This window comes from Mus pahari, chromosome 3, assembly GCF_900095145.1.
Source record: "Mus pahari chromosome 3, PAHARI_EIJ_v1.1, whole genome shotgun sequence".
NCBI lineage: Eukaryota > Metazoa > Chordata > Mammalia > Rodentia > Muridae > Mus > Mus pahari.
Window position 1 is genome coordinate 16,490,509 of NC_034592.1, and position 23,871 is coordinate 16,514,379.

Consider the following 23,871-nt stretch of genomic DNA (forward strand, 5'->3'; position numbering starts at 1 on the left):
CGGACCTTCGGAAGAGCAGTCAGGTACTCTTACCCACTGAGCCATCTCACCAGCCCAGGCATCTTGATCTTATCAGTGCCATGAAGACCTGGAGTGCCTTGGCTGATGTAAGGAGGCTATCCAAGGACTAGTGGTCCATATCATGCAAGCTAATGGCAGAGGCTCCTCTCTCTCTTCTCTCTTCTCTCTTCTCTCTTCTCTCTCTCTCTCTCTCTCTCTCTCTCTCTCTCTCTCTCTCTCTCTTTCCCTCTCTCTATTTTGGTTTTTCGAGACAGAGTTTCTCTGTATAGCCTTGGCTGTCCTGAACTCACTCTGTAGACCAGGCTGACCTCAAACTCAGAGATTCGCCAGCCTCTGCCTCCCGAGTGCTGTGATTAAAGGCGTGTGCCACCATGGCTAGGTCCTTATTCTCTTGATTTTGCAAGTACTTCTGGATGACATTGCCTCTCTGTGTTGGGATACAGTGGAGGAACTTCACTGGCTCCTCTCCTCCTTCACTCTCTGTGGTGGTTTATATTTGGCTCAGGGAGTGGCACTATTAGGAGGTGTGGCCTTGTTGGAGGAAGCGTGTCATGGTGGGTGTGGGTTTTAAGACCCTTGTCCTAACCACATGGGAGCCAGTCTTCTCCTAGTCTTCAGATGAAGATGTAGAACTCTCAGATCCTCCTGCACCATGCCTGCCTGGATGCTACCATGCTCTTGCCTTGATGATAATGGACTGAACCTCTGAACCTGTAAGCCTGGTTAAATGTTGTCCTTATAAGAGTTGCCTTGGTCATGGTGTCTGTTCACAGCAGTAAAACCCTAGCTAAGACATCTCTCTCTACTTCTGTCTAGCCTAAGTTCTGATCTTGCTATCCTCTGGGCCATGTTTCTTCTGTCTGGCCCCTGCTTCAAGGCTCTTGACCCTTTCCCAAAGCTAACACAAGTTGTGGCAAGTTGAACAACAATGTCACTTCTTCATTGAGGCACCTTGTAGCCATGTTTCTTATCAGCCTGCTATGACTCTCAATCACATTCCCCAAAACACCATTCACAGCTGTTTCCTATGGTTGGGTGCATGAGGCAATTCAGGGAGATAATGCATGAGGTCGAAGGTTAAACATAGTCCTCCTAGCTCTAGGATACACATGCAAGAGAAATTGAGCCTGTACCCCAAAGCTGGGGACCACCCATACCTATTTACAGGTACTTAATGTAAATAGGCAGCATATACATAGAATAGAGTATTATTCTGTCATAAAAGGAAGGAAATGCTGGTTCATGTGCTCATGGATGAACCTTGAAAACATGCTAAGCAAAATAAGTCAGATACAATGTATAAGTCAGTTGCCACTAACTGTCCTTAGCGGCCTAAGTCAGATACAATGTATAAGTCAGTTGCCACTAACTGTCCTTAGCGGTCTAAGTCAGATACAATGTATAAGTCAGTTGCCACTAACTGTCCTTAGCGCCAGCCTGCTCAGAGAGAAAGCAGTTGTAGTAGTTGACTGGGCTGATGGGGAGGGAGGGGATCATGGGGCAGCAGTATTTCCTCCTAGGTGGTGAAGATGTCCAAAAATTTTCAGGCGTGCTGGCACACACTGTGAGTTCTAGGTCAGCCTGGGCTACATAGTTACATAGTGAGTTTCAGTCCTGCTGGGTCTATGTAGAGAGACCTTATGGGGGGCAGTGTTTCTTTTTTCCTTTTTGTATTTTGTTTTTTCCAGACAGTGTTTCTCTGTCCTGGAATTTGTTCCAACTCAGAGATCAGCCTGCCTCTGCCTCCTGAGTCCTGGGATCAAAGGCACGTGCCACCACTACCTGGCTGAGTATTGTTTTTTATGGTCTCATATAACCCAGGCTAGCCTCAAACTCCCTATGTAGCTGAGGTTGAAAACTTTAACATTACATTTATTTATTTTGTGTGTGCAAATGTCACAAAACATGTGTGGAGGCCAGAGAACAGCTTTCAAAAGTGAGTTTTCGCCGGGCATGGTGGCGCATGCCTTTAATCCCAGCACTAGGGAGGCAGAGGCAGGCAAATTTCTGTGTTCGAGGCCAGCCTAGTCTACAAAGTGAGTTCCAGGACAGCCAGGGCTATACAGAGAAACCCTGTCTCAAAAAACCAACCAACCAACCAACCAAACAAAACAAAAAACAAAACAAAACAAAAATCAGAAGTCAGTTTTCTCCTTTTGCCATGCGCAACCCAGGGACAGAAGTCACACTGTTAGGCTTCATGGCCGGTGCCACCTCACCAGCCCACTATGGTTTTTCTACTTTTTTTTTTTCTAGACTTATTTATTTAATGCATATGAGTACACTGTAGCTGTCTTCAGACACACCAGAAGAGGGCATCTGATCCCATTACAGATGGTTGTGAGCCACCATGTGGTTGCTGGGAATTGAACTCAGGACCTCTGGAAGAGCAGTCAGTGCTCTTAACCGCTGAACCATCATCTCTCCAGCCCCTAAACCTGTTTTTCTCTTTTTTCTTCTCCTTTTTTTTTTTTTTTTTCTAGACCTCTATGAGTCGTTAGGGGAACTGAAGCCCACTTTAAACGGGTGCATGCATGTCCGGTAGGTGAACTCCATTCAGGAGAGCTCAGGTCAGTGAATGAACAGCGTGCATGTGGGTGGGTCAGGGGAGTGACAGGGACCCCAGAATAGTCCACTGGCAACATCTGCTTCAACAGAGCCTTGTTCTCTCCAGTCTCCGAAGACAGCTGGCCCTGAAGCTCCCACTTTGTGTGAAAACCACCCTATAAGCTCTTGCAACCTACTCCCACCCAAACATGCAGATGGGGAAACTGAGGCCTGGAAAGAAGTTCTGACATCAGCCAGACCCACAGCTGCTCTCTATGACTGAACTCCCAATGCCTTAGAGCCCAGGTAGACATGGCGGGGTGGGGGAAGCACAGCAGTGGGCAGGGCTTCTGCCCAGCCCAGGTGCACACGTTATCAGTCCATCTGGGTTTCCGTTTGCACATCTGTATGATGGGAACACAGATTCCCTTTATGTCTGGGTTATCAGGGCGACCAGACATGCTGGCATCCGAGTCGTGGCCCGAGGTCCAATTGGCTCTCGAAGGGACACAAGCTCCCAGAAGTGCACCTGCCCTGCCCTGCGCGGCCCCACCCCAGACACAGACACATTCTTCCCCTAGCTCAGGCCTTTGTCCTGTGAATTTCCTTTTCTAATCTAGGAGACCCTTGGGAGATGAAGTAAGGAAAATAAATAAGCAAGCACGTGAGTAACTCGAAGCCTTGCTACCCACCAGCACCTGCATTATTAACCAAATCCGGAGAATACCCACAAGGTCCCACCTCCTGTGTGAGAAGGCAGGGACTCCATAGGTCACGGCCAGCACTCAGGTCTCTGGGGGGCAGCAGAGGGCTGTGGAGGAGTTGTGAGGCCTGGCCTCTCTGAGCAGGACCTCCAGGCAGGGCTCTTGTCTACACCCTGTGGGTGGCCCCAGGTCCCCGGCTACACTCTTGGTTCACATGGTTCTTCTTCATGGAGGAATCTTTTCTCCCAAGGGTCTCTTCACCGATTTTGACCTTGAAAACCAGTTCACCAGAAAACTTTGGCCCAGGCTGCCTTTCCTACTACTAAGTTCTTCTCGGCTCAGCCATCAGAATAAATTATTTAATCATGAAAGGACAGTGTGGGGTGGGCCAGCCCACACTGCCAGGGGCAGGTGGATACGCCATACCCATCCACACCACTAGGATAGCAGGGGTTGGGGGAGGAGGGCCGCTCTCTCCATGCTGATGCAGCAGCTATCTTCTGGCCCAGACCTTGGGGTTCATTTGCTGTGTGACCTTGAAGAGTTATTTCTCTGGGTCTCAGTTATGAAAGGAGTGGTTGAATCAGACCTTGGATTTTCAGTCTTGTCATTAAATTTTCCTAAGTGCCTAACATACTGCCTGGCTACCCAGGAGAGGGAGGAGGGTGGGAGCAGAGAGGGAGGAGAGGCCCCGGAGCTGAGCAAACATGGTGTCTGGGTAGCCAGTGGCCTGTGGACCTAGCAGCAGGCTCTTACTATGGGAGAAGATAGGCATGTCTATGGAGAGCGCTGGGCTCAGGAAAGTAACATTTGCTATGGTTGACAGCCAACAAGCACAAAGGCCAGTGGGGTGAGAAAGCTGTACTTTCCAGCCTTTCCCGGTGGCCCCGAGGGATAGCCCCATGTCTCAGTGGCCAGCAGACATCAAAGCAGATGTGACTGGCTTGAGGTCTTTAGGGTCCCCTATAGGGTGGAGGACATAGCTTCTAATCTCTTGAAATCCCTTCCATATGGAGCCCTGAGCCTCTGCGGAGAATACACGGTGAGTGAAGATGCTGGTTGCCGGCTGCGAGCTATGAGGCATGCCTGGTCTCCTTGCTATCCAAGAGACAAGAGGGTGGCTTCAGTCAAAGGTTTGAAGCCAGCCTCGGTGACACAGGAGGACTCTGTGTCAAAAACAGCAAGAATGCAGGATTCCAGGTTGTATTTGACTTTTACATAAATAATGAATGCTTTCTGTTCACATAATTGCGTGCCAGAGACTAAGCACTATTTCCTGTTCATCTAAAGCTCCAACCTGAGATGTTCTGTTTCTCACCTGCCACCCTGGCTTACCATGTGGCCAAGACATGCCCTCTGCTCTGACCTGTGCCCCCGCCCCCTCCGCTTCCTGTAGGGTGCACCCACTCACCTGCTAGACCTAGCCCTGATGTCTCCCACAGCCTGCAGGGTCTCTGTGCTCTTGCCTCCCTCGTCTTTCTCTGGAGCTGACAGGTCCCTAGTCAGCCCCTGGAGAATGTAACATTTCCAAGGCAGGGCCAGGTTCACCTCCCAGGGAAGGCATACACCAGACAAGCCTAGCTCTCTGGACACGTGGCAGACCCAGCTGGGTGTCTGACAGCCACATGGAGGACCACGGGGGCTCTGGCCTGTGCCAGGCCTGAGCGTGCCCTGCCCAGCGGGGAGGGGCAGGCGATGCCCAGGAGTTACCAGTAGGGGCACCATCTGGGCCCCAGCCTGGCACCAGTGTGTCACAAAAATCGTGAGCCGGCCCTGCTCTCCTCTGGGCAAGAGAAGCAGGTGTTGGAGCGACTCCCAGACGGGAGGGCTGCGAAATGTAGGTCAGCTCCCAAGCCAGTGAGTGATGTCACCTGCTCCTTGGGGCAAAGAGGAGGCTGCAGGGAGTTTGGGTGAGCATGGAACAAGGGGTGCTGGAGATAGGCAGGATGGAGACCCAGGTCTGACTCCCCACAAAGACTGAGCCCCAAGGGGATCATACATCTCCCAAATGGGGTGCCTGTGTGGGAAGCAGGGGGGAGCTCATCCTGTCTCCTCCTGAAGCAACTCACTGCAGAAGGGGTTCTGCATAATTGGTCCCCAAAACCTGTTCTGTCCCCAAATGGCCACCTGTTGTCACACAGGAGGTCAGCCAAGGCCACAGTTATGGGTTCTAATAACAAAGTTGGAAGCAAAGCTCGTGCTTTAAGGCAGCGAGCAGTGCCTTTCTCTTTCTCGCCAAGAGGAACATTCCTCTTCTATTTGGGGAAAATCTTTTTTTTTTTTTCTTTTTGGTTTTTCAAGACAGGATTTCTCTGAATAGCAAACTCAGAAATCTGCCTGCCTCTGCCTCCCAAGTGCTGGGATTTAAGGCGTGTGCCACCACTGCCCAGCTGGGGAAAATCTTGATGGGCCTTTGGTTATCACAGGGCAGATTCCAACTCTACACTGGCTGGCTAGGTGACAGCTCCGAGGGACAAAGGAAGAGTGGCCATTAGGACACTTCTTTCCTGAGGTCTATAGGGCCAGGGGTGTGGCTGGGTGGAGGGCGGGGTAGGCCTCAAGGTTGTGTTAATTCCCACCACTGTCCCAGTTTGAACCCAGGTTAAGGAGACCCATGACCTTGGCCTTGGGCCACTGGTGGGTGGGAAATCTGAGTCTTTGGTGGGCTCTGTGATATTGGGGACAGGCCATCTGAAGAGAAAAGTCAGGAGAGAAGCTGAAGGACCCAAGTGGTCAGAGGGCATAATGCATCTGTGACCATGACCACAGTGAGCTGAAGCAAACCAACTAAACAGAAGTCTCAGGGCTTGGGGGACCTGAGACTGGGTCTGAAGAACACTGCCAATCAAGACCTGAGTGCCTGTGGAGGAGGGGGACGTTACACTGCAGGCAGAGGGGCCGCCGTGAGCAGACAGGCTGAGTGATGCCAAGGTAACAGGGACAGATGTGGGCTGCAGCTCCTCCTGGAGCGGATGGCCAGCAATTGAGTTAATTGGCTAAATCAAATTTGGGCTTCTGTGCAAGCCCTTTTCTATTAAGTGCCCTGATATACATCACCTCTGCAGTCCCACTGATAAATCTTGTTACCCATTAGGAAGCCAGACAAAGCCTCCCATGCTCAGATGACAGTCCCTGCAGCTGCAGTGACTGCGTCCCTCGAGCCCAGCACAGTCTGCACCAATGTGAGCTAACCTGCAGGTTCTCAGAGAGTGAACCCACCTTGGACCACTTCTCTCTGGGACCTGCAACTACCTCCACACCTCTGTGTTTTGCCTTCCCCAGGAATATCCGTCCCTTCGAAGATCGAAGGTTTCCTTCCCACACATGTGCACTCACATGCACAGACAAACAGATTATGTGCACACATATGTTTGTAAAATTCCCTCCAGGAACTTCTTCCTTCAGCTGCCCCTGTTTGACTAGTTAAAATCCCCATCTTCACGGCCCCTCAAGTCAGAAACCCAGGAGTGGGAAGCCCTCCTCGGCTCACTCCCACCAACTCTTTTCACCCCACAGAAGCTGTCCTGAGGTGGCCCGCTCCATGGCCACCTTCCATCATCAGACTCGGTCATGGCTGCCATGGGGCTTGATCTCACGTGCTGAGTCTTTCTTTGCCTTTGTCACTAAGATCAGAGGCCAGGCCAGGCCTGCTCACAGCCCCACCTCACCTCTTCTCAGACTAAAACCACTGCTAGGGAGCAGTGGTTAGCTTCAGGGACCTCTGCCACCCAGCTCTGCCTGCCACACTCCTCTCTTATGCCCCCTCACCACATCTCAGCTACTCTCACTGAGTCCTTGAGCCTTTAGAGCCTCCTGCACCATCTTAGACAAGGCCTCTGCACCTGCTGCTCTTGCTGGGAGTGGCTCCCCTCCCCCATTTAGCCTCCAATTGCTACTTGGAGGCCACCCCCTGACTACCTGGCTCTAGCTCTCAGTTGGTTCCAGCGTTGTCCTGTGCCTTTGTTGGTTCAGTTCCCCTGTGTGACTTTGCTCCCAACAGCCTTCCTCTTAGGGTGTCAGCACCACCAGCAAGCCCTGCTCGTACCCAGCAGGTTGTAGGTGACAGTATGCCTTGGATCCTTCCACCATTACCCCACAGATACATGACTTCCATGGACACATGGTCATCTTAACTTATTAAGACATCGCCATCTTGGATAGAGTTAGTCTGAGCCCTAAGTCCCATGCTCAGAATCTCTATGGCAGGACAGAGGGAAAACCAGGCTAGACTCAGAGAGAGGCAAAGAGGAGGAGGCCCCGATGTCATAAAGACTGCCCCAGGCCTCAGAGAAGCCGGCACCTCAGTGTCTGGTCGGAAAGGTGAGATGGAAAAGCTCTTCCTGGGGCGTCAAGGTCCCGGGATGTGGCACTTTGACACAGCAATGAATGTCAATGTGGTGCCCGAGAATCTGCCAGTTAATTAACAAGGGGTAGAAAGGTCAGAGGGGAACTCCAGAAACAAGGGGCTAGGGAGCCCACAGTTACAATATACACAGCCCAAGAGGCCCAGCCTCAGAGTAACTGTGAGACTCCCAATGTCCTGAAATCCCAGCCAAATCCAAGGCTTTCAGTTCTCCCCTGCAAAGGGTGAGTCCAGCCCATCCAGTGCATGAACAGAACCCACCAGCCAGAGGGCCTCAGGACCCCACAGGTCCTGTACACATGACTCAGCCTGGCTCTGCTACACAACTCTTATACACACCCAGGAGGGCGTGTGAGAGACAGTTAAAGATAAGTGATTGTGCCTGTTGAGTGTTGTCAGCTTGAAGCAAGACTCTGGGCACCTATGGACAATTACCAAGGCTAGCAATAGCTTTGAGGATGCTTGGGAGGGATTATCACTAATGGGAGAAGACCCATCTTGATTACAGGCAGGACCACTTTGGGCAGGGATTTTGGACTACATAAGCAGCACGCACCCATCTTTCTCTGCTTCCTGACTATGGTGTCATGTGACCAAGCTTCTGTTGACTTCCCACTATGATGGGTTGCTAGCCTTGACTTGTGAGCTAAAAGAAATCCCTCTCCTTCACACTATATTTTATCAGGGTCTTTTATCGCACCACATGCACACCAAATGCATGCACTAAATAAATAGAGGAGGTAAAGCAGAAGCCAGATTGTCTGTCCAGAGACTGGCCAGAGGTTCCATGTGGGCCCTTTCCTGAGCAGACCTCACTTGCAAACTCTAAGAACACACTTTTTTGAGTCTTCAGATGCTCTGCCCGCCTAAGAGCCCACAGATGCAGGGAGAAAAACCTTCGGCTCCCTGCAACCCAGGACTCCTTCAGTTGCCCATGATGGCTGGTTCTGACTCCTGCTTCCAAGAGGCCTGAGCATGTCTACACTCCCTTCAGGGACAAGTTCATTTAAACCTCATGGCTCCTGTCTCCATTCTACAGAGGTGGGAAGGAGGACAGACAGGTTAGTTCTCTTGTTCTAATGGCTTATACCAGACTTTTACCTGGACAGTACAATATGGAGGCCAGCTATCAATCCACTTACCCACTCACCCATCTGTCTACATACACAGCTATCTACCCACCCACCTACCTCTCTATCTACCCACTCATCTACCTTTCTATCTGTCCACCCACTTACCTCTCTATCTACCCACTCATCTACCTCTCTGTCTATCCACTCACTACTCATCTGTCTACTTACCTACCCATCCACCCATCTGTCCATTTACCCATCCATCATACATTCACCATTCATCTGTTCTCCCATCCATCCATCTACCCATCTATCCATCCACCATTCATCCATCAATGTCCTCCTATCCACCTACCCACCCAACTATCCATCCACCCATCCAAGCATTTGTCTTCCCACCTATCCATCCACTAATCCAAACATCTTCCTGTCCAACCATCCATCTGTCCTCCCATCCATCCATCAACCTATCCATATACCCATCTGTCCCCATCCCTCCATCTATCTATTTTCATTTTTGTGTGGTTCTGAGGATAGAATCCAGGTGGTAGGCAAGTGCTCCATCACTTAGCTGTGATTTCATGTGATTTCAGCACACACACACACACACACACACATTTAGAGAGAGAGTCCCACTACAGAGCCCAGGTTGGCCTTAAACTCAGAATCCTTCCTTTATCTCCTAATGCAGGGACTGTACAGGTGCTCCACCACACACTGCTCTCTCCTTTTATAAGACTGAATAATATTCCAACACATGTCTAGACTGCCTTGCATTTATCTATTTCCCAAAAGACCCTTGGGCTGTTTGTATCACTGGCTATGGTGAACCTGCTGATGTAACACGGTGTATAGGTGCCTGTTAGGCCCTTGCTTTAAGTTCTTTTTGGTGGATCAGAAGGAGAACCACTGGGCCACATGTATTCAACATTTTCTGTAGTCAACATTTTCAGGCATCATCATACTGTCCTCAGCAGAGCTGGGCATTCCCATCAGCCATGCAGATTGTTCTAAGTCTTCACCAACACTTAGAAGTTTCTGTTTCCTCCATCTTAGCTCTCTCTCTCTCTCTCTCTCTCTCTCTCTCTCTCTCTCTCTCTCTCTCTCTCTAAGACAAAGTCTCTCTACATAGCCTTGGCTGTTCTGGGTTAGGGTATCGTGTATCCCTCGATAGCTTGGAATTCAGAGATCAAACGGCTCTGCCTCCTGAGTACTGGGACTAAAGGTGTGTACTATCACACCCAGCTCCATCCATTTCTTAACCTCTAGGCCTCAGTTTCCCATTTATGAAATGGGGACAAGGATCTTCCTGGGACAGGGCTGAATGAGGAAACCCCAGAAAGTGTCAGGGGGGCCACTAGCCTTGGAGACTTGCTTTGTAGGTGATGGTCACTATTGGGAGGGTCAGCTCCATCCTCCACAACCTCCCGGGATTCTTTTCCCAGTTTGCAGTGGGGAGTCCAGGGGGACAGAGGCACGGGGTGAGTGGAAAGATGCCTTCCCTCCCCACCCCCCACACTGCCTGCCCCAGCAGAGGTTTGCTTCTCTCTGACATTGCTATTCTTGTCCTGTGACTGCATCTCCAGTTACTGGCGATCAATAGGGACAGGAGGTTTATGAAAAAAAAAAGCAGGGAGGCAAGAGAGGGGGCGGGGTCAAGGGAGGAGAAGACCGTGGTGGATGTGGCCCAGAGACCACAGAGAGCTGCTCACAGGCTCAGTGAGGGCCCTGGGATCAAGTAGGTCCCCTCCTTCTCAATGGTTTTGGCCCCCTCCAGGGCAAAAGAGGACAGAACCCAGCCAATACCTGGCATTAGGATCGCTGAGTAGGGAGCCCACTGGTATATGAGGGCCCAGTGTGGCAATTTATTTGAAGCTTCTAAGAGTTTTCTGGGTAACTGGGTGGCTTCCCACTTCACTTTGACTCACTGACTTGTTGGCTAGCAACCCACAGTGTGTCAGCCCTGCAAAGGGCCTGTGTGGCTGCTGCCACAGCTGCAAGGGGGCCCTGGGGCTGTCAGTGCTGGACTGCAGGGAATCCAAAGGCTTTGGGAAGCAACGCTGGTATCTTAAAGAGTCAGAGATTCACACATGCCTACCATGTGCCTTCTCTCTCTTTTGCTGCTGGGTTGCAAGGGCCTGGCTGCGTTTCTCCACAGGCTTTTCTCTCTTCCCCATTACTTCTGAAGACAAAGACACTGTCCCTCTCTCCAGTGCTTCTGAGCTCTGGGGGCCCTTTGGGCTTGCAAACCCTGCTAACCCAAAAGCACCTCTTTGCCTTTTCTAGGTGCTAAGACCCCGGCTGGGTGTGACCAGGACATCTTCCCCAGTAGCCTTTTCTTTGCCCCTGCCTCCTTTCTCCCCTGCCACCGCACTATAACACCATGCCTTCATCTGCAGCTCACACACTGGGGAGATTATGCCTATGGCTCCATACTGCAGATGAGGAGCCTGAGGCTCAGGCAAGTTTCCATTTGGCAGCTCATGTCCTGGAGACTCCCTTCTCCCCAGCTCACTGGAGGGGCTTTGCAAGGACCCCTCTGATACCTGCCAGGTGAAAGCCAGTTTGTGGTGGGTCTTATCCTATAAAACTCCCCTGGAGATGTAGGGTGAGACTTGGGCTGCTGGGACAGGCTGCATGTCCCTGCTCCACATGAGTCTGTATGATCTCCCTCCTCCACTGCAGTTTTTGGCCCACATTCCCTGCAGTTTCAAGCCAGCCTCTCCTGCCCAGACTCTGTACCTGAGCTCCCCCACACGTGGAGAAAATAGCTTCCACCTCCTTCAACCTTCCAGGAATGGCCCCTGGAGACAGGGCGGCAGGGAGGCAGAACCCCAGGGTGCTGGCAGATGGATTTCACTCAGGTGCACTCCTGTCGCAGCTCAGCACACCCCTTGTACCCATCTGTATTAGCTCCTTATTCCTGGGGACCACACCAGGTGCCTCTGCCTCCTGGTCCCACCCTCCAACCATCTGGACCCTCCTTGGAGATGCCATTGCTGATGCGTGCAGAGCATGAGACCACCAGCAAAACAAAGACCTCGAGGCTTGGGAGAGGAGGTGGGAATATTGTCTCGTGGTCCATATTGCTTCAGCCCTGAGGGATGAAGTCAGAGCTAGGATGGGAACCCAGGAGACCAGGAGACTGGAGAAAGCTGTGTGAGGCTTGATTGACCTTGGGCTGGTCTGGACTGGACTGGAATCCTGGCTGGCTGACATTTAGCTCAGCTGAGAAAACAGGAGGCAGAGAGCGCAGAATGAGCGCCATGAACCAGGACCTGCTTACTGGGTATTCTCTCCTGGGCTTGTGGGCTCTCCCACCCTCAATTCCAACTTGCAGGGTATTTGTTATTTTGTTGGCAGGTTGGGGAATGAAGGCAGGGGCCATGGGGTGAGAAAGCCCAGAGCCTGAGACCACTGGACACTTCAGGGGCTCCCTCTGTTGGCTCACACACTTGCTTCATGCCACCTAACTAGACCTAATTAATCGATAACCAAGCTGCTGCTTTCCTGCCAACCAGCCACCTGAAGAGTACTTATTCTCCTGTGAATTGATTGCCATGCTCTTGCCACCATGACAGAGAATCCCTGTGCCCACAAAGGCTGCATGCCAAAAGAGTGCTGGGACTGCCGACTGCCCTGCCACCTCTCCTCCCTGACACCCTTCCACGGAGGTGGTGGTTCCCAGTGGCCCCAGTCTTGTCACAGATGGAAAGGAGAGGGCTAGAGAGGAGTGTGGAGAGGTTGGGCTTGAACCTCAGCTTACAGGAGTCGTGGCTGTTACCCTGCTGGGGCTCTAGGTGTATCCTGACCCTGACTGGCACCATCACAGGAGGGAGCCCACAGACCTCTAAGGCAGAATCTTGTATACATTGGAGATGAGGGTCCCTTGTAGCAATGGACAAAGAAAGCAGGCTAGGGTCCTGAGGGCTTGGGGACATGGCTGCTACATCAATGCTAAAATGTGTGGGCCCGTGCTTCCTACTACGATGTCTTTGATGTGTTAAGTCAACAGCTTGACAACGTCTAGAATCACCTGTGTGAATTATCTTTTTGTTTTGTTTTCTAAGACAAGGTCTCTATGGACAACACTCCCTACGTAGATGAGACTGGACTCAAACTCACAGAGACCCACCTGCCTCTGCCTTCTGAGTTCTGGAATTAAAGGTGCACACCACCGTGAGCACCTGTGGGGATTATATTGTTCATGTTACCTGAGATGTCACTATGAGTGACAGCCACTCCTTGCCTGGGATCCTGGACAAAGAAGCAGCCTGCACACATTGCTCTCGGCAATGAGCCCCTAACTGGGACATGATATACAGACAGCATTGGTTCTCAACCTGTGGGGTGCGATCCCCTTGGGGGTGGATCTCCTTCCACAGGAGTCACCTAAGACTATTGGAAATCACAGATATTTATATAAAAAGTCACAACAGTAGAAAAATACAGCTATGAAGTAGCAAAGAAAATAAATTTATGGGTGGGGGTCACCACAACATGAGGAACTGTATTAAGGGTCACAGCATTAGGAGGGTTGAGGAACACTGCTCTGCCTTTAATCTTTCCACCACGATGAACAACTCTGAACCAAAGCAAACACTTTCTTCCTTAAGCTGCTCTTGTCAGGGGTTTTAAAAATCTTTTTTTAGGTTTATTTATCTTTATGCATATAAACGCTTTGCCTGTCTGTCTGTATGTATGTGTTCGTGAAGGTAGGAAGAGGGCATTAGCTCTCCTAGAACTGGAGTTATGGGTGGTTGTGAGTCACCGTGTGGATGCTGAGAGCCAAATCTGAGTCTTATCACAGTAATGGGGGTGGGGGTGGGGGTTGGAGGGAGCCATCTTTCAGTGGCTTCCAGAACATTCCAGATTTGAGATGCCCTGTCCCAAGTACGTAAGAACCATACATCAGAGACCGGTACAGAACAGGCTGCAACTGTGCACCTGCCTCTGTCTTTCTGCCAGTTTTGAACCTGACTCTACTTCCTAACTGGCTCACCTCTGTCTCCATCCAACAAGAAGGAAAGGCAGACACAGCCGAAATAGAGTGCCCCCACCTCACCCCACTCCCTCACCTCACCCCACCCCACCTCACCAACATTCTCCACCCCACCCCACTGGGCCATCACACTCCAGGCAGAGGGAGGGAACTGGCTCCAGGCTTTCTTCGCTCCACGCCTCCACACCCTTCTTCCCAATCCTGGTCAAAATATGAAAATACATGTTTTGCATGTTGTGTGTCTTCTAAAAGTGGGATGTGGGGGTAGGTAAACGGGGTGGAGATGTTGCAAATACAGTCTGTGTGTATAAATTTCTCAAAAATAAAAAAGCAAAACAATAGCAAGAAGAAAAACCACCCTAATCAGACACATGGGGCAGCTAATGGCTTTTCCCCATGTCAGAGGCTACACCCTAGGCAACACAGAGCCCGTGATGGAGACATACAAAGGCCCCCTCAACACCCTCAGGCCTCACACTGCGCTCTGCCAGCCTGCTCTAGGCCTCCGGTGCCATTCCTTTGGCAAGCATTCATTTTATTCAATATTTTTTAAAGCATTTATTGCATGCTGGGCACTGCTGTGAGCTCTTTGCCAACTCTGACTCATCTAAACACGCGGAGGCCGAGGGAAGCAGATTCAGTGTCCCCATCCCACAGGTGGCTGGGGAGTGAGGCCCTCTTGTAAAGCCTGCATGGTATCTATTAATGAACAAGCTCCCGGATGGAGCGGAATCCTCTCCCCTCTCAGACATTTAGCACCCAGAGAAGCTCCCCCAATTATGGCAAAGCTTGGGTATCTTGACTGCACAGGCAGACTTTGATGTAGCACCAAGTGACATCTGATGAGTCACCAGGTGACTTCTTGAAGCCAGGTGGCATCCTGAGAACAAGGTGATACCTAGGTACCAGGTTGACATAAACATTCCAGGAATCAAGACACAATGGAGGTGTCAGGAGACATTCAGGTACCAGGTGACATCCCAGAGATCAGATAACGCCCCCAGGAACCAGGTGACATCCCTAGAACCAGGTGACATCCAGGTAACAGGTGACATGTCTAGAACCAGGTGGCATCTCAAATAGCATATAATATCCCTCAAAACCAGCTATTCCTAGAGACAGCCAGGTACCAGGTAGACAACATTACAGGAAACAGCTGACATCCCGAGTGACATCCCAGTGACCCTGGGCCTTACCTGCCGATGACTTCGATATTGGAAATGGCATAGAAGTACTTGTAGAGGTTCTCTCGCTGCACGTAGGTGCCACCCAGCGCAGGACGCAGCAGGCGCATGCGCAGGTCAGTGAAGGTGAAGAACTCCTTGAGGCCCTTGGCGCTTTCCATCCTCGTGTACAGGTTGTCCATGTTACGCAGGTCAGGGCCGGCGAAGATGGCAAAGCGGTCCCTTACCTCAAAGCGCACATGCTTCTCTTTCTTGGACCCGGCCCAGCGTGAGTACTCCTCGGTGCAGAGCACCCGGTGGGCGCTGGAGGGTGACATGTCTCGGGCACGGCGGGCAGACATGCCGAAGGCCTCCATGCAGTCCTCTGCATAGAACTGGTAGGGCTGCCAGGTGCGGCCATTGTCCAGGGACTTCTCGAGGACCATGACCGTGGGCCGGCCATACTCGAAAGTCATCACCACGTCGTCTGTCAACTCCACGCTCTTGTTCCATGAGAGGGTGATGTTGGCCTCCAGTGGACTGGGGTAGCGACTCCATGTGACGCTTTGCCAGTAGGTGGCCAGTCCCTCATCTTCCCTGTCAAACATAAGCCGGGGCGGGTGGGCCAGGTCGGGGTTGGAGGCATCACACTCGTTACTGCACAGGTAGGGGTTCTCCTGCAGAGGAAGGGAGTCTGTCAGGAAGTAGATGCTGGTCAGTGGAAGGGGCCTATGGTGTGCTTGCCCTGTGCTAGGCTGGACACTTGCTAGCCATCAGCAAGCCCTGGATGCAGGAGTGAAGTGCCTGACCCTCACCGACAGCAGATACATAGTAAGATAATCGGGTGTGGGGGGGTGGTCTTAGGTATTCTGCACTTTCCACTGCATGTTCTATAAGCCCATAACTGTCCTAGATGCTAGGCCTATTAATTAACAAACAACAGACTTTGTTACTGACAGCCTCACAGGGCCCTAGTCCACACGGTCACTTTGATGAATATTTCAGGTGTCTGTGCAGAGACAAAGTAGCTTGGCTCTGAGTTAAAAAACCTCTCACTCTCTAATGAGCCATGAGGCCCCTGAGGGGGGTGGACACATTGCCACCATCCCCTGGCCACCCCAGCCAGCAACACTGCAGTCAGCCACTGGCCATGGGCTTTGATCCTCCACAGCACCAGCCAGGGCTGGTGTGTGGCAGCCTAGGGCTGCTCTGTGGGCGCCTGGGCACAGGTAGCTCAGGGATTCACTGAGACAGGACCCACAAAGCCCTGACCCACCAAAATAGCTCTGTCGTTGGCTCCCTGTGGTGCCAATGTCCACCCACCTGCCTGTCCCTGAGGATGGGTGAGGCCTGAAACCTTGGGGTAAAAGAATTTCTCACCAGTATAGCACCTAATTGCTGAATGGGAAACTGAGGCCCAGGGAAGGCAAGACAAACCAGGTCTCCTCAGAGGATTGGGAGGTGCCTCTCCATACCCCTCTCCTTTCTCACCCTCCCTCTTCCCGCCCTCTTCCAGGTCTGTTTTTCTCCTTATCACCCGGTTTCTTTTCTTTCCCCAGCCCTACACTGCCTCAGTGTCTTACAAATCACAAGACATCGGAGGAGCTTTTTGTGACTTTCACTGGTGACGCTGGGCCACCAGTGACTGGTCTCACACCTAGTCCTGAATGGGAAGAGTCTGACTGACAGGCTCTGTGACAAGCCCAGTGACCAGGAGAAAGCAACAGACTGCAGCTGGCTGACCAGGAGGTCACCCCTCCACGATCTGCTCCAGGTAGCATGGGGGAGACACGGAGCCCAGAGCGGGCACCTGCTTGTGTACTGGGTTGGCAGACACACCCTTAGAGCTTGTCATGGATGAGAGAGCTGGGGGACAGCCTGACTCAGGCTGGGCACTCTACCATTCACTTGTTCTTCTGCAGTGAGCCTGCGCCGAGGCTTAGTCGTATCCCCTCAAATTCATATGTCAGTGCCTAGCCCTCAGCAACCTCTAAAGGCAATAGGCTGTGTTCTGAGACAGTCTTTACAGAGTTGATGGATGCCCTACAGTGGTCCTTCTCCTTCCGGGAAAGGCCCCTGAGTAAGGACAGAAAAAGGAACACACACGGAAACACCAGGGGCGCGTGCGCGTACACCCACACACACACACTCACACACACACACGAAGGGCCATGAGACACAGGTAGAGATGGCCACATCACCACATGGAGTGAAGTTGTATCACACCTCCAGCATCTTGGTCTTGAACCTGTGGGACAGTTGATGTCTTTACTGGAGATGTTAGCTCTTGGCAGGTTCATCCTAGTGAGCCAAGTGGGAGGGGCTCAGAGAGGTGTTACTGACCCTGGCTTTTCCAGGGTGTCCTCAGAAACACGCCTTCCACAAACTTTTTTTTTTTTAACCCACCTCACTTACCTCTGAAAACCATGTCCTTTCCTAGGTCACCAGGTCCCCCAGTGATTGCATTAATGTCTGCCCATCATATATTAACTGTCAATATTCCTGTCACACACACACACATCCCCCACCTCAGCACCTTTCGCTGGATCCTTTTCCAGACCCCTGCCTTACCTACCCCCAGCCTGCTACTGGTCCTTGGGTTAGGGGGTGGGGGACACACGGTTCCTCAAAGCCATCAGCTGTTCCAGGCATCCTATCATTGAATATGGATACAGGGGCTCTGCCAGTGGCTGGGGACTCCACTCGGATTAAGGACCCATGCTGCCCAACCTGCAGGGCCCTGCCAGCCCCCACCCCAGCCCCTGGGAAGCAGATGGTGAGCCACTAATGAATGAGCCTGTGTATTTCCCAGCCTCATGCCGGCTGCAGAGAAGGCTTTGCCAGCCATGAGCACAGCGAATGATCCCAAGCCACGGCCAGCACAGTCCTTCCAGCTTCTTCACCCGCACAGCCACCCCAAAACCTCCGCGCTCTGCACCACCAGGGAGGCACGGGCTGTGTCCTCACTGAGCCAGCTCCTTTCTGAACACAAGTGTGCTCAGGCACTGGCTTGCTCTTCATGTCACACTGGGGAGACCTCCCAGGGAGTTCCAGCCAGCCCTGTCCCCACCCAAGTGGGACAGCTGAGGACAGTAGGAGGCAATGGTGGCTTTGCCAGCCTTCTGGGTCTCTAGTATCCAAGACTACAGAGCAGATTACATGTTAATGAAAACAGCCAGATGAAGTGGTCCGACAAGGACAGCCAGCGCTGGACAAGTTTTGGGCACCTTGCAGAAGGGAACTCAAGCTAAGCGCTGAAGCTTTCAAAACCAGCACTTGCTTCTCTGACCATTTAATGATTAGCACTCCCAAAAGAGTGCACACACCTCTTATTTTCAAAGCTTTAGGTTCTTGGGGCATGGTTCAGTCAGCAAAGTGCTGGCTGCAGAGACTTAAGTTGGAGACTCAAAAGCCAGGTGACCTTGCGGGCTGTGGCACTGGGTATGCTAGCTGGAGCAATGCTACAGAGCTGGTCTTGGTGGTGGAGGGCTGCAGGTGGTGGAGAAGTACAGGAGAGCTGGTGGGCTGACAAAGTCAGCTACCTCCCAGGCCCTGATCCAGGGCTCTGAGCTGTCCCACCCAACATCTACCCCATCTACAACCTGCCGGAGTGTGTAAAGGGGCCAGTCCTGCAGATCCAAAGCTGCAGGACCTCTATGGCACAGGGCAACAACAGGGTATCCAAGAGGAGTTCCTGTGAGGATCCAGTGTTGACAGTGTAGCAGAAGCCGGAGGCCTTGAACCAGACCAATGACTCACTGCAATGAACATTTGCAAGCAAAAATATGTGCACAAAAGGGTGTACTGTGTGACACACTGTGACACATCGCAGCTTCCATGGTGAGATAACTTTGGTTTTGTTCTTTTTTAAAAAAAATTTTTGTTAGGGAGGGACAGGGAGATGAGTGGGATTGAGGTGCATGATGTAAAATTCACAAAAAATCAGCCGGGCATGGTGACACACGCCTTTAATCCCAGCACTCGGGAGGCAGAGGCAGGTGGATTTCTGAGTTCGAGGCCAGCCTGGTCTACAGAGTGAGTTCCAGGACAGCCAGGGCTATACAAAGAAACCCTGCCTCGAAAAACAAAACAAACAAAAATCACAAAGAATCAATAAAAAGTTAAAAAAGAAAAAAAGCCAGATCAGAGCACACTTATAACTCTAATACTGTGGTGGCCAGCGCTGAGGCTGAGGAAGAAATATCCCCAGGGCTCACCAGCAGCTGAGCCTGACTGGCTCGTTCTAGGCCAAGAAGACATTTCTTTTCCCCCCTTTTCCTCTCTTTCTCTCTCTCTCTCCTCTCTCTTTCCCTTTCTTTCTTCCTTTGTTTGTTTCTTTGTTTCTTTCTTTCATTTATTTTTGTCCTATTTCCTTGTCCTGTGTTCTGTGAGATGGTGTATGAGAAATCAGGGAGATGGTATCATACAGTAGTGACAGATGTACACAGCCGATTTGTGCATGTCAGCTGGAGTGGGAAGGAGATGAAGGTAGAGGCTGGGAGATGCTGAGGACCCAGGGACACGGGGACACAGACCATCTTGAACACAGACTGCTTTAGTGACAGCTAGCCCGGAGGATCACGGTGATGGCGGGGCCAGGGGCAGATGCTGTTGCTATGGTCATTGAGTATATACCGGCCCAGTGTCACTTCCCCTGGATATGATGGGACTGATCTTGGAGAATCCTGGGGAGACTGAGCGCAGCACCTCTGCAGTTTCCCTGTGTCCACACACCCCAAGCAGGTGTCCACATACCCCAAGCAAGTCACCTGGAAGGTAGGCAGTGCAGCAGCCCTGAACCAGCAGCGCAGGCACAAGGGTGGGGTAGGGTGGCATGACAGGTCTCTCTAACATGACGGGGCAGTCTGCAGATAAACTGTTTTGTGGCACATTTGGACGCTTTCATCTCTAGCAATTTTGCCTCCTCTGTTATTTCCAGGGCAGGAGTTGGAGTCCGGGTGGTAAACATGTCAGGCAAGCTCCAGGTCAAAAGCATAACGGAACAGGAAGTCACCCGTCACCCGGCAGAGCACCCCTCATCTGGGAACGGTTAGCCATGTGAAGCTCTTCATAGGCCTCTCGGGTCACAGGCAGCCTGTGTTCAAGGTGTGCCATGGCGTCATCTTCTCACTCACCCAAGGAACACCAGCACAAGAAGGCATTTGCCGTGCCAGACTGCTGGAGCGGATTTTAAACTCCACAACCCACAGGAGGGTGCAAGGAGAGAGCAACTCCATGGACATTCTCCTCCAAGCTCACCACAGAGCTCATGCCCCACCCCCATCATGCACTCACATACACACAAGAAGAGTAAATAAATAAAACTTTAAGTTATTTTAAGAACACACAGATTCACCCTGTCCTAGTCTTTATGAGGGCACACATGTCACATAAGACCTAAACTAAATACATCTTCTCTCTTATTAGTCTGATTTCCTTCCTTTCTCTCTCCCTTCCCCTTTCCTCCCTCCCATCCTCCTCTCCTTCTTCCTGGTGCTGAGGATGAACTTGGGGACTTGTGTGCACCACGCAGGGTTCTAACCCTGACCCACGCCTCCAGGCTACTGAGCTTTCCTTTACAATCGTTAGTTTGTTTATGTGTGTGGATGTTTTGACTACATATATGTCTGTGGACCATGCACACGCTTGTTGTCCATGGAAGCCAGAAGAAGATATCGGCACCCTCGAATTGGAGTTACAGATGCTTGGAGCTTCCATGTGGTGCTGAGAATCAAACCCGAATCTTCTGGAATGTCAGCCGGTGCTTGTGAACCCAGAGCTATCTCTTCAGCCTCTGGTTTTGTATGGGTCTCAGGAACACAGAGTGGGTGAGGAAAAGGCTTTGAGGCCTACCTTGTCTACACAGAGGACCCCAGGCCAGACAGATTACACAGTGAGAGCCTGTCTGCATACCACAAGATGAGAGTCTGTGTGATGTAGGTTCAGGGATGCTGGATGTAGGCAAGATGTCCATTCCTGGCCCACCATGTATGCCCCTGCCCCAACCTCTTTGCTTTCCAGAGGTCAGAGTCTTCAGTGCCTAATACCCAGCTCGGACAAGTCAGGGATCTGCCATTTACCCAAGAGGGAAAGGACACAGCCACCCCCAGCCCGTGCCACACACCCCACACCCAAGAGGCAGACAGCCCGTGTTTTTGCCACTGGGTGTGCGGGCGGGCCCTGAACAGTCAGCAGCAGACAGACTCTTTTTGAACTTGGCTGCCAAGCTGTCAGTCTCAGCGCGGGGCTGGAGATACTTTGTGTCCCAGGTGGGAGGCAGGAGACTCCCAAGGAGTAACCCAGGGTATGGGGTGCTGAGATGAGGGGACACAACACCAAATACTATTCTTACAAGACTTGGGATTTAGGGGTAGACTAAGGGGGAGGCGGGGAACCCAAAGGCAGTCAAGCCAGCCTTTCCCGTCTCCTTGGACTTGGGAAGAAACTGTCCTGGCCTGGCCAGGCAGGAAGGCAGGAAGCACGCTGACTTCCTGGGTGCCATTCCCCAGCGGCAGTGCCGTGTAATCTTGGGTTGAGCCTGGTTCTCTACTCAGTCTCCCTACTCAGAACTGACAGTGGGAGCAGCCAGGCACCTGTGCATCACTGCTATCCCAAAGTTTCACATTCCTCACTCCCCCGCCCCCCACACCCCCACCCCGAGTGGAAGGAAGGGAGTAGAGCCATGGCCTCCTCCCCAGTGGCAGGGAGAAAGCCAAGTGCTGGGGGAATTCGCCCTAACAAATTATTTCCTATTTCTTGGTAAGAAAAGTTGCACTGGCGATGAATTATTAACAAGCCGGAAACGGAGATTGTGTTCGCTGCTGGTCTTAATTCGGATTGCCCTGCCTCCCTGGCTCCCTCCTCCCCCTCTGAGCTCCTCTCTCTGGCTAGCTCTCCGTATCCTTCTGTGGGTTCATTGATTTATCCCATCTTCTTCCTCTGCCCCAGTCAACAGCAAGGTCACCTGCTTCACTCTCACGAGTCAGCAGAAACCCACTCAGAGTGACAGTCGTCCAGGGAGACTTACCCTGTAGGGACAATTCTCCCATGTTCCCTCACTTCTGCAGGCAGGGAGGACGACAAGCCGTCCATTCTGGGCCTGGTACTCAACGCTTTATCCCAGCAGCGTGCCCTCCAGAGTCTTAGTGATTGTCCTCTTGCCCCAGGCCCAGCCTTAGCGACCGTGTCCAAGGCACGGGTCTATTTTGGACCCAGAGTCTCAGGCCACCTTCCAAGCCTGTTCTGGCTTTAGCCCAAGTCAGCAAAAACACTTCTTGGTCCTTCACCGTGCAGGGAAGCTTTGGTAGAAGGTAACTGGAGGCCTTTCATTTCAAACCTGCCCACCTTTGTCCTCCTAGAACCTTCTATGTGCAAGAGTAAAAGCCCAGAAAAGCAGGGGCCAGCAAGCCTCACCTTAAGACACCACCCAGCAATGGCTTTATGTAGAGCCACTGAACAACCAAGCAGGGACTTTTACGACATGTGCATGAGAGTCCTGTCCAGGTAGGACTGCGGGCACAGGCAGCAGCTGAGGAGATGCCAACCCTAAGACCTTCTGTCTGTTTGGGGTTGTTGACTTTAGCAATGTTTTCATCTTTCTCATCCCTAAAAACACCCCCAACAGCCCTTCAGAGTACCTCAGGACACAGGGCTGTGCGTGAGGCTGAGACACCCAAGACATGGCCTGCTGGCTCAAGGTGGAGAGCTAGACCCTGTTCAGACTTGCCCTGCCTGGCCTGCAGGGACACGGCCTGGCATGGCTGGCTTCCCCCATCAACAGAGCAGCCACAGGGAGTGCCGATGAGTTTTGTCAAGGCAGTGACTACATGAGGGTTAATCTCTCCAAGAACTTAAAATTGTCTTTAAAAAAAAAAAAAAAAAAGGCTCCATTCTGCTTTGCCCTGGGCATATGTGAATTCTTCCCACAGCCAGACTTCCAGGAATGTTTGGGGTGGGAAAACTCTTTCCCAGTTCTGAAGCGTGCCTGGCACCCAGCCGTACGGCCCCCACATGCAATGAATGCGCGCCAGGCCTTCCGTGTACCACCTACCAAGCAGACACATGTGAGCCCCTGACTCGGAAGAGGATGGTCCTATACATTTGCATATATCTAGACACTGGGTGCTCACTACCACAAAAAGGCAGGCCTGACTGGATTGCTCTGTTCGAAGAGACTATCTATCTTGCGCATGCTCCATGGTGCCTGTTCCAGGACCCTTTGTGGTCCTATTTTCTCTCATTGATGCTATCAAAAATTTCCAGATCTTTAGAAGAAGGTGAGAGAGGGGCCTCATGAGACCAAGCTTGACCCTCCTGACATTTTCTTAGAGAGGGTCTTGCATATCCCAGCTGGCTTCAAACACCCTATGTAGTTCAGGTTGACCTTTGACTCCTGCTCCTCTGGCCTCGCTTTTGAGAGCCAGGATGACAGGTGTGTACCAGCACGGCCAGTTCATGCGGGGTAGGGGATTGAACCCAGGGCTGTGTGCATCTCAGGCAACCTGTTTACTAACTGGTACAAACCCAGATCCGAGCCTGCCCCCCCTTCTTCACCAGGGTCTCCCCAGGTTCCAGGGGTTCCCTCTAGCTCCCTTTCCACCTGTGGCACCTGCACACCTCATCCCTGAGCTCACACTCTGGGTGGTTTGCCCTCGTACCTACCTAATTCCCCGTTAGTTAGGGGCTACCCTCAGCAACTGAGCAGCTTGAGATAGTTACTTAATTTTTTTTTTAAACAAGTAAATGAAAGAGAAGGAAAAGGGATGGGAGGAGGAAAGAGAGGAAGAGGGAGGAAGGGTAGGCTTGGAGAAGAGGAAGCCTCTGGTAAAGTGCATTATTGATTGGAGACTTAGAAAATGCTTAGAGGGTAGGAAAAGCTCCGTTCTTTAAAAGCTTGTGCAAGGCGTAAGCTAGACGCAGGCAGCCTTCCCAGAGAGGACCTACTCTGCTGACATGAATATTTCATCACCAGGGGGAAAGGCAGGCTGTGAGGATTCCA

General features: G+C 51.8%; 1 protein-coding gene across 7 annotated transcripts in view; it reads right to left on the reverse strand.

Annotated features, from left to right (window-relative positions):
• Window positions 1-23,871, reverse strand: part of Ntng2 (netrin G2) — a 59,049-nt gene that overhangs the window by 18,416 nt on the left and 16,762 nt on the right. For all 7 annotated transcript variants that reach the window (XM_021192833.2, XM_029536755.1, XM_029536753.1 and 4 more), the window contains one exon: window positions 14,907-15,550. In XM_021192833.2, the coding sequence (XP_021048492.1) occupies window positions 14,907-15,550 (644 nt within the window). The remainder of the gene's footprint in view (window positions 1-14,906; window positions 15,551-23,871) is intronic.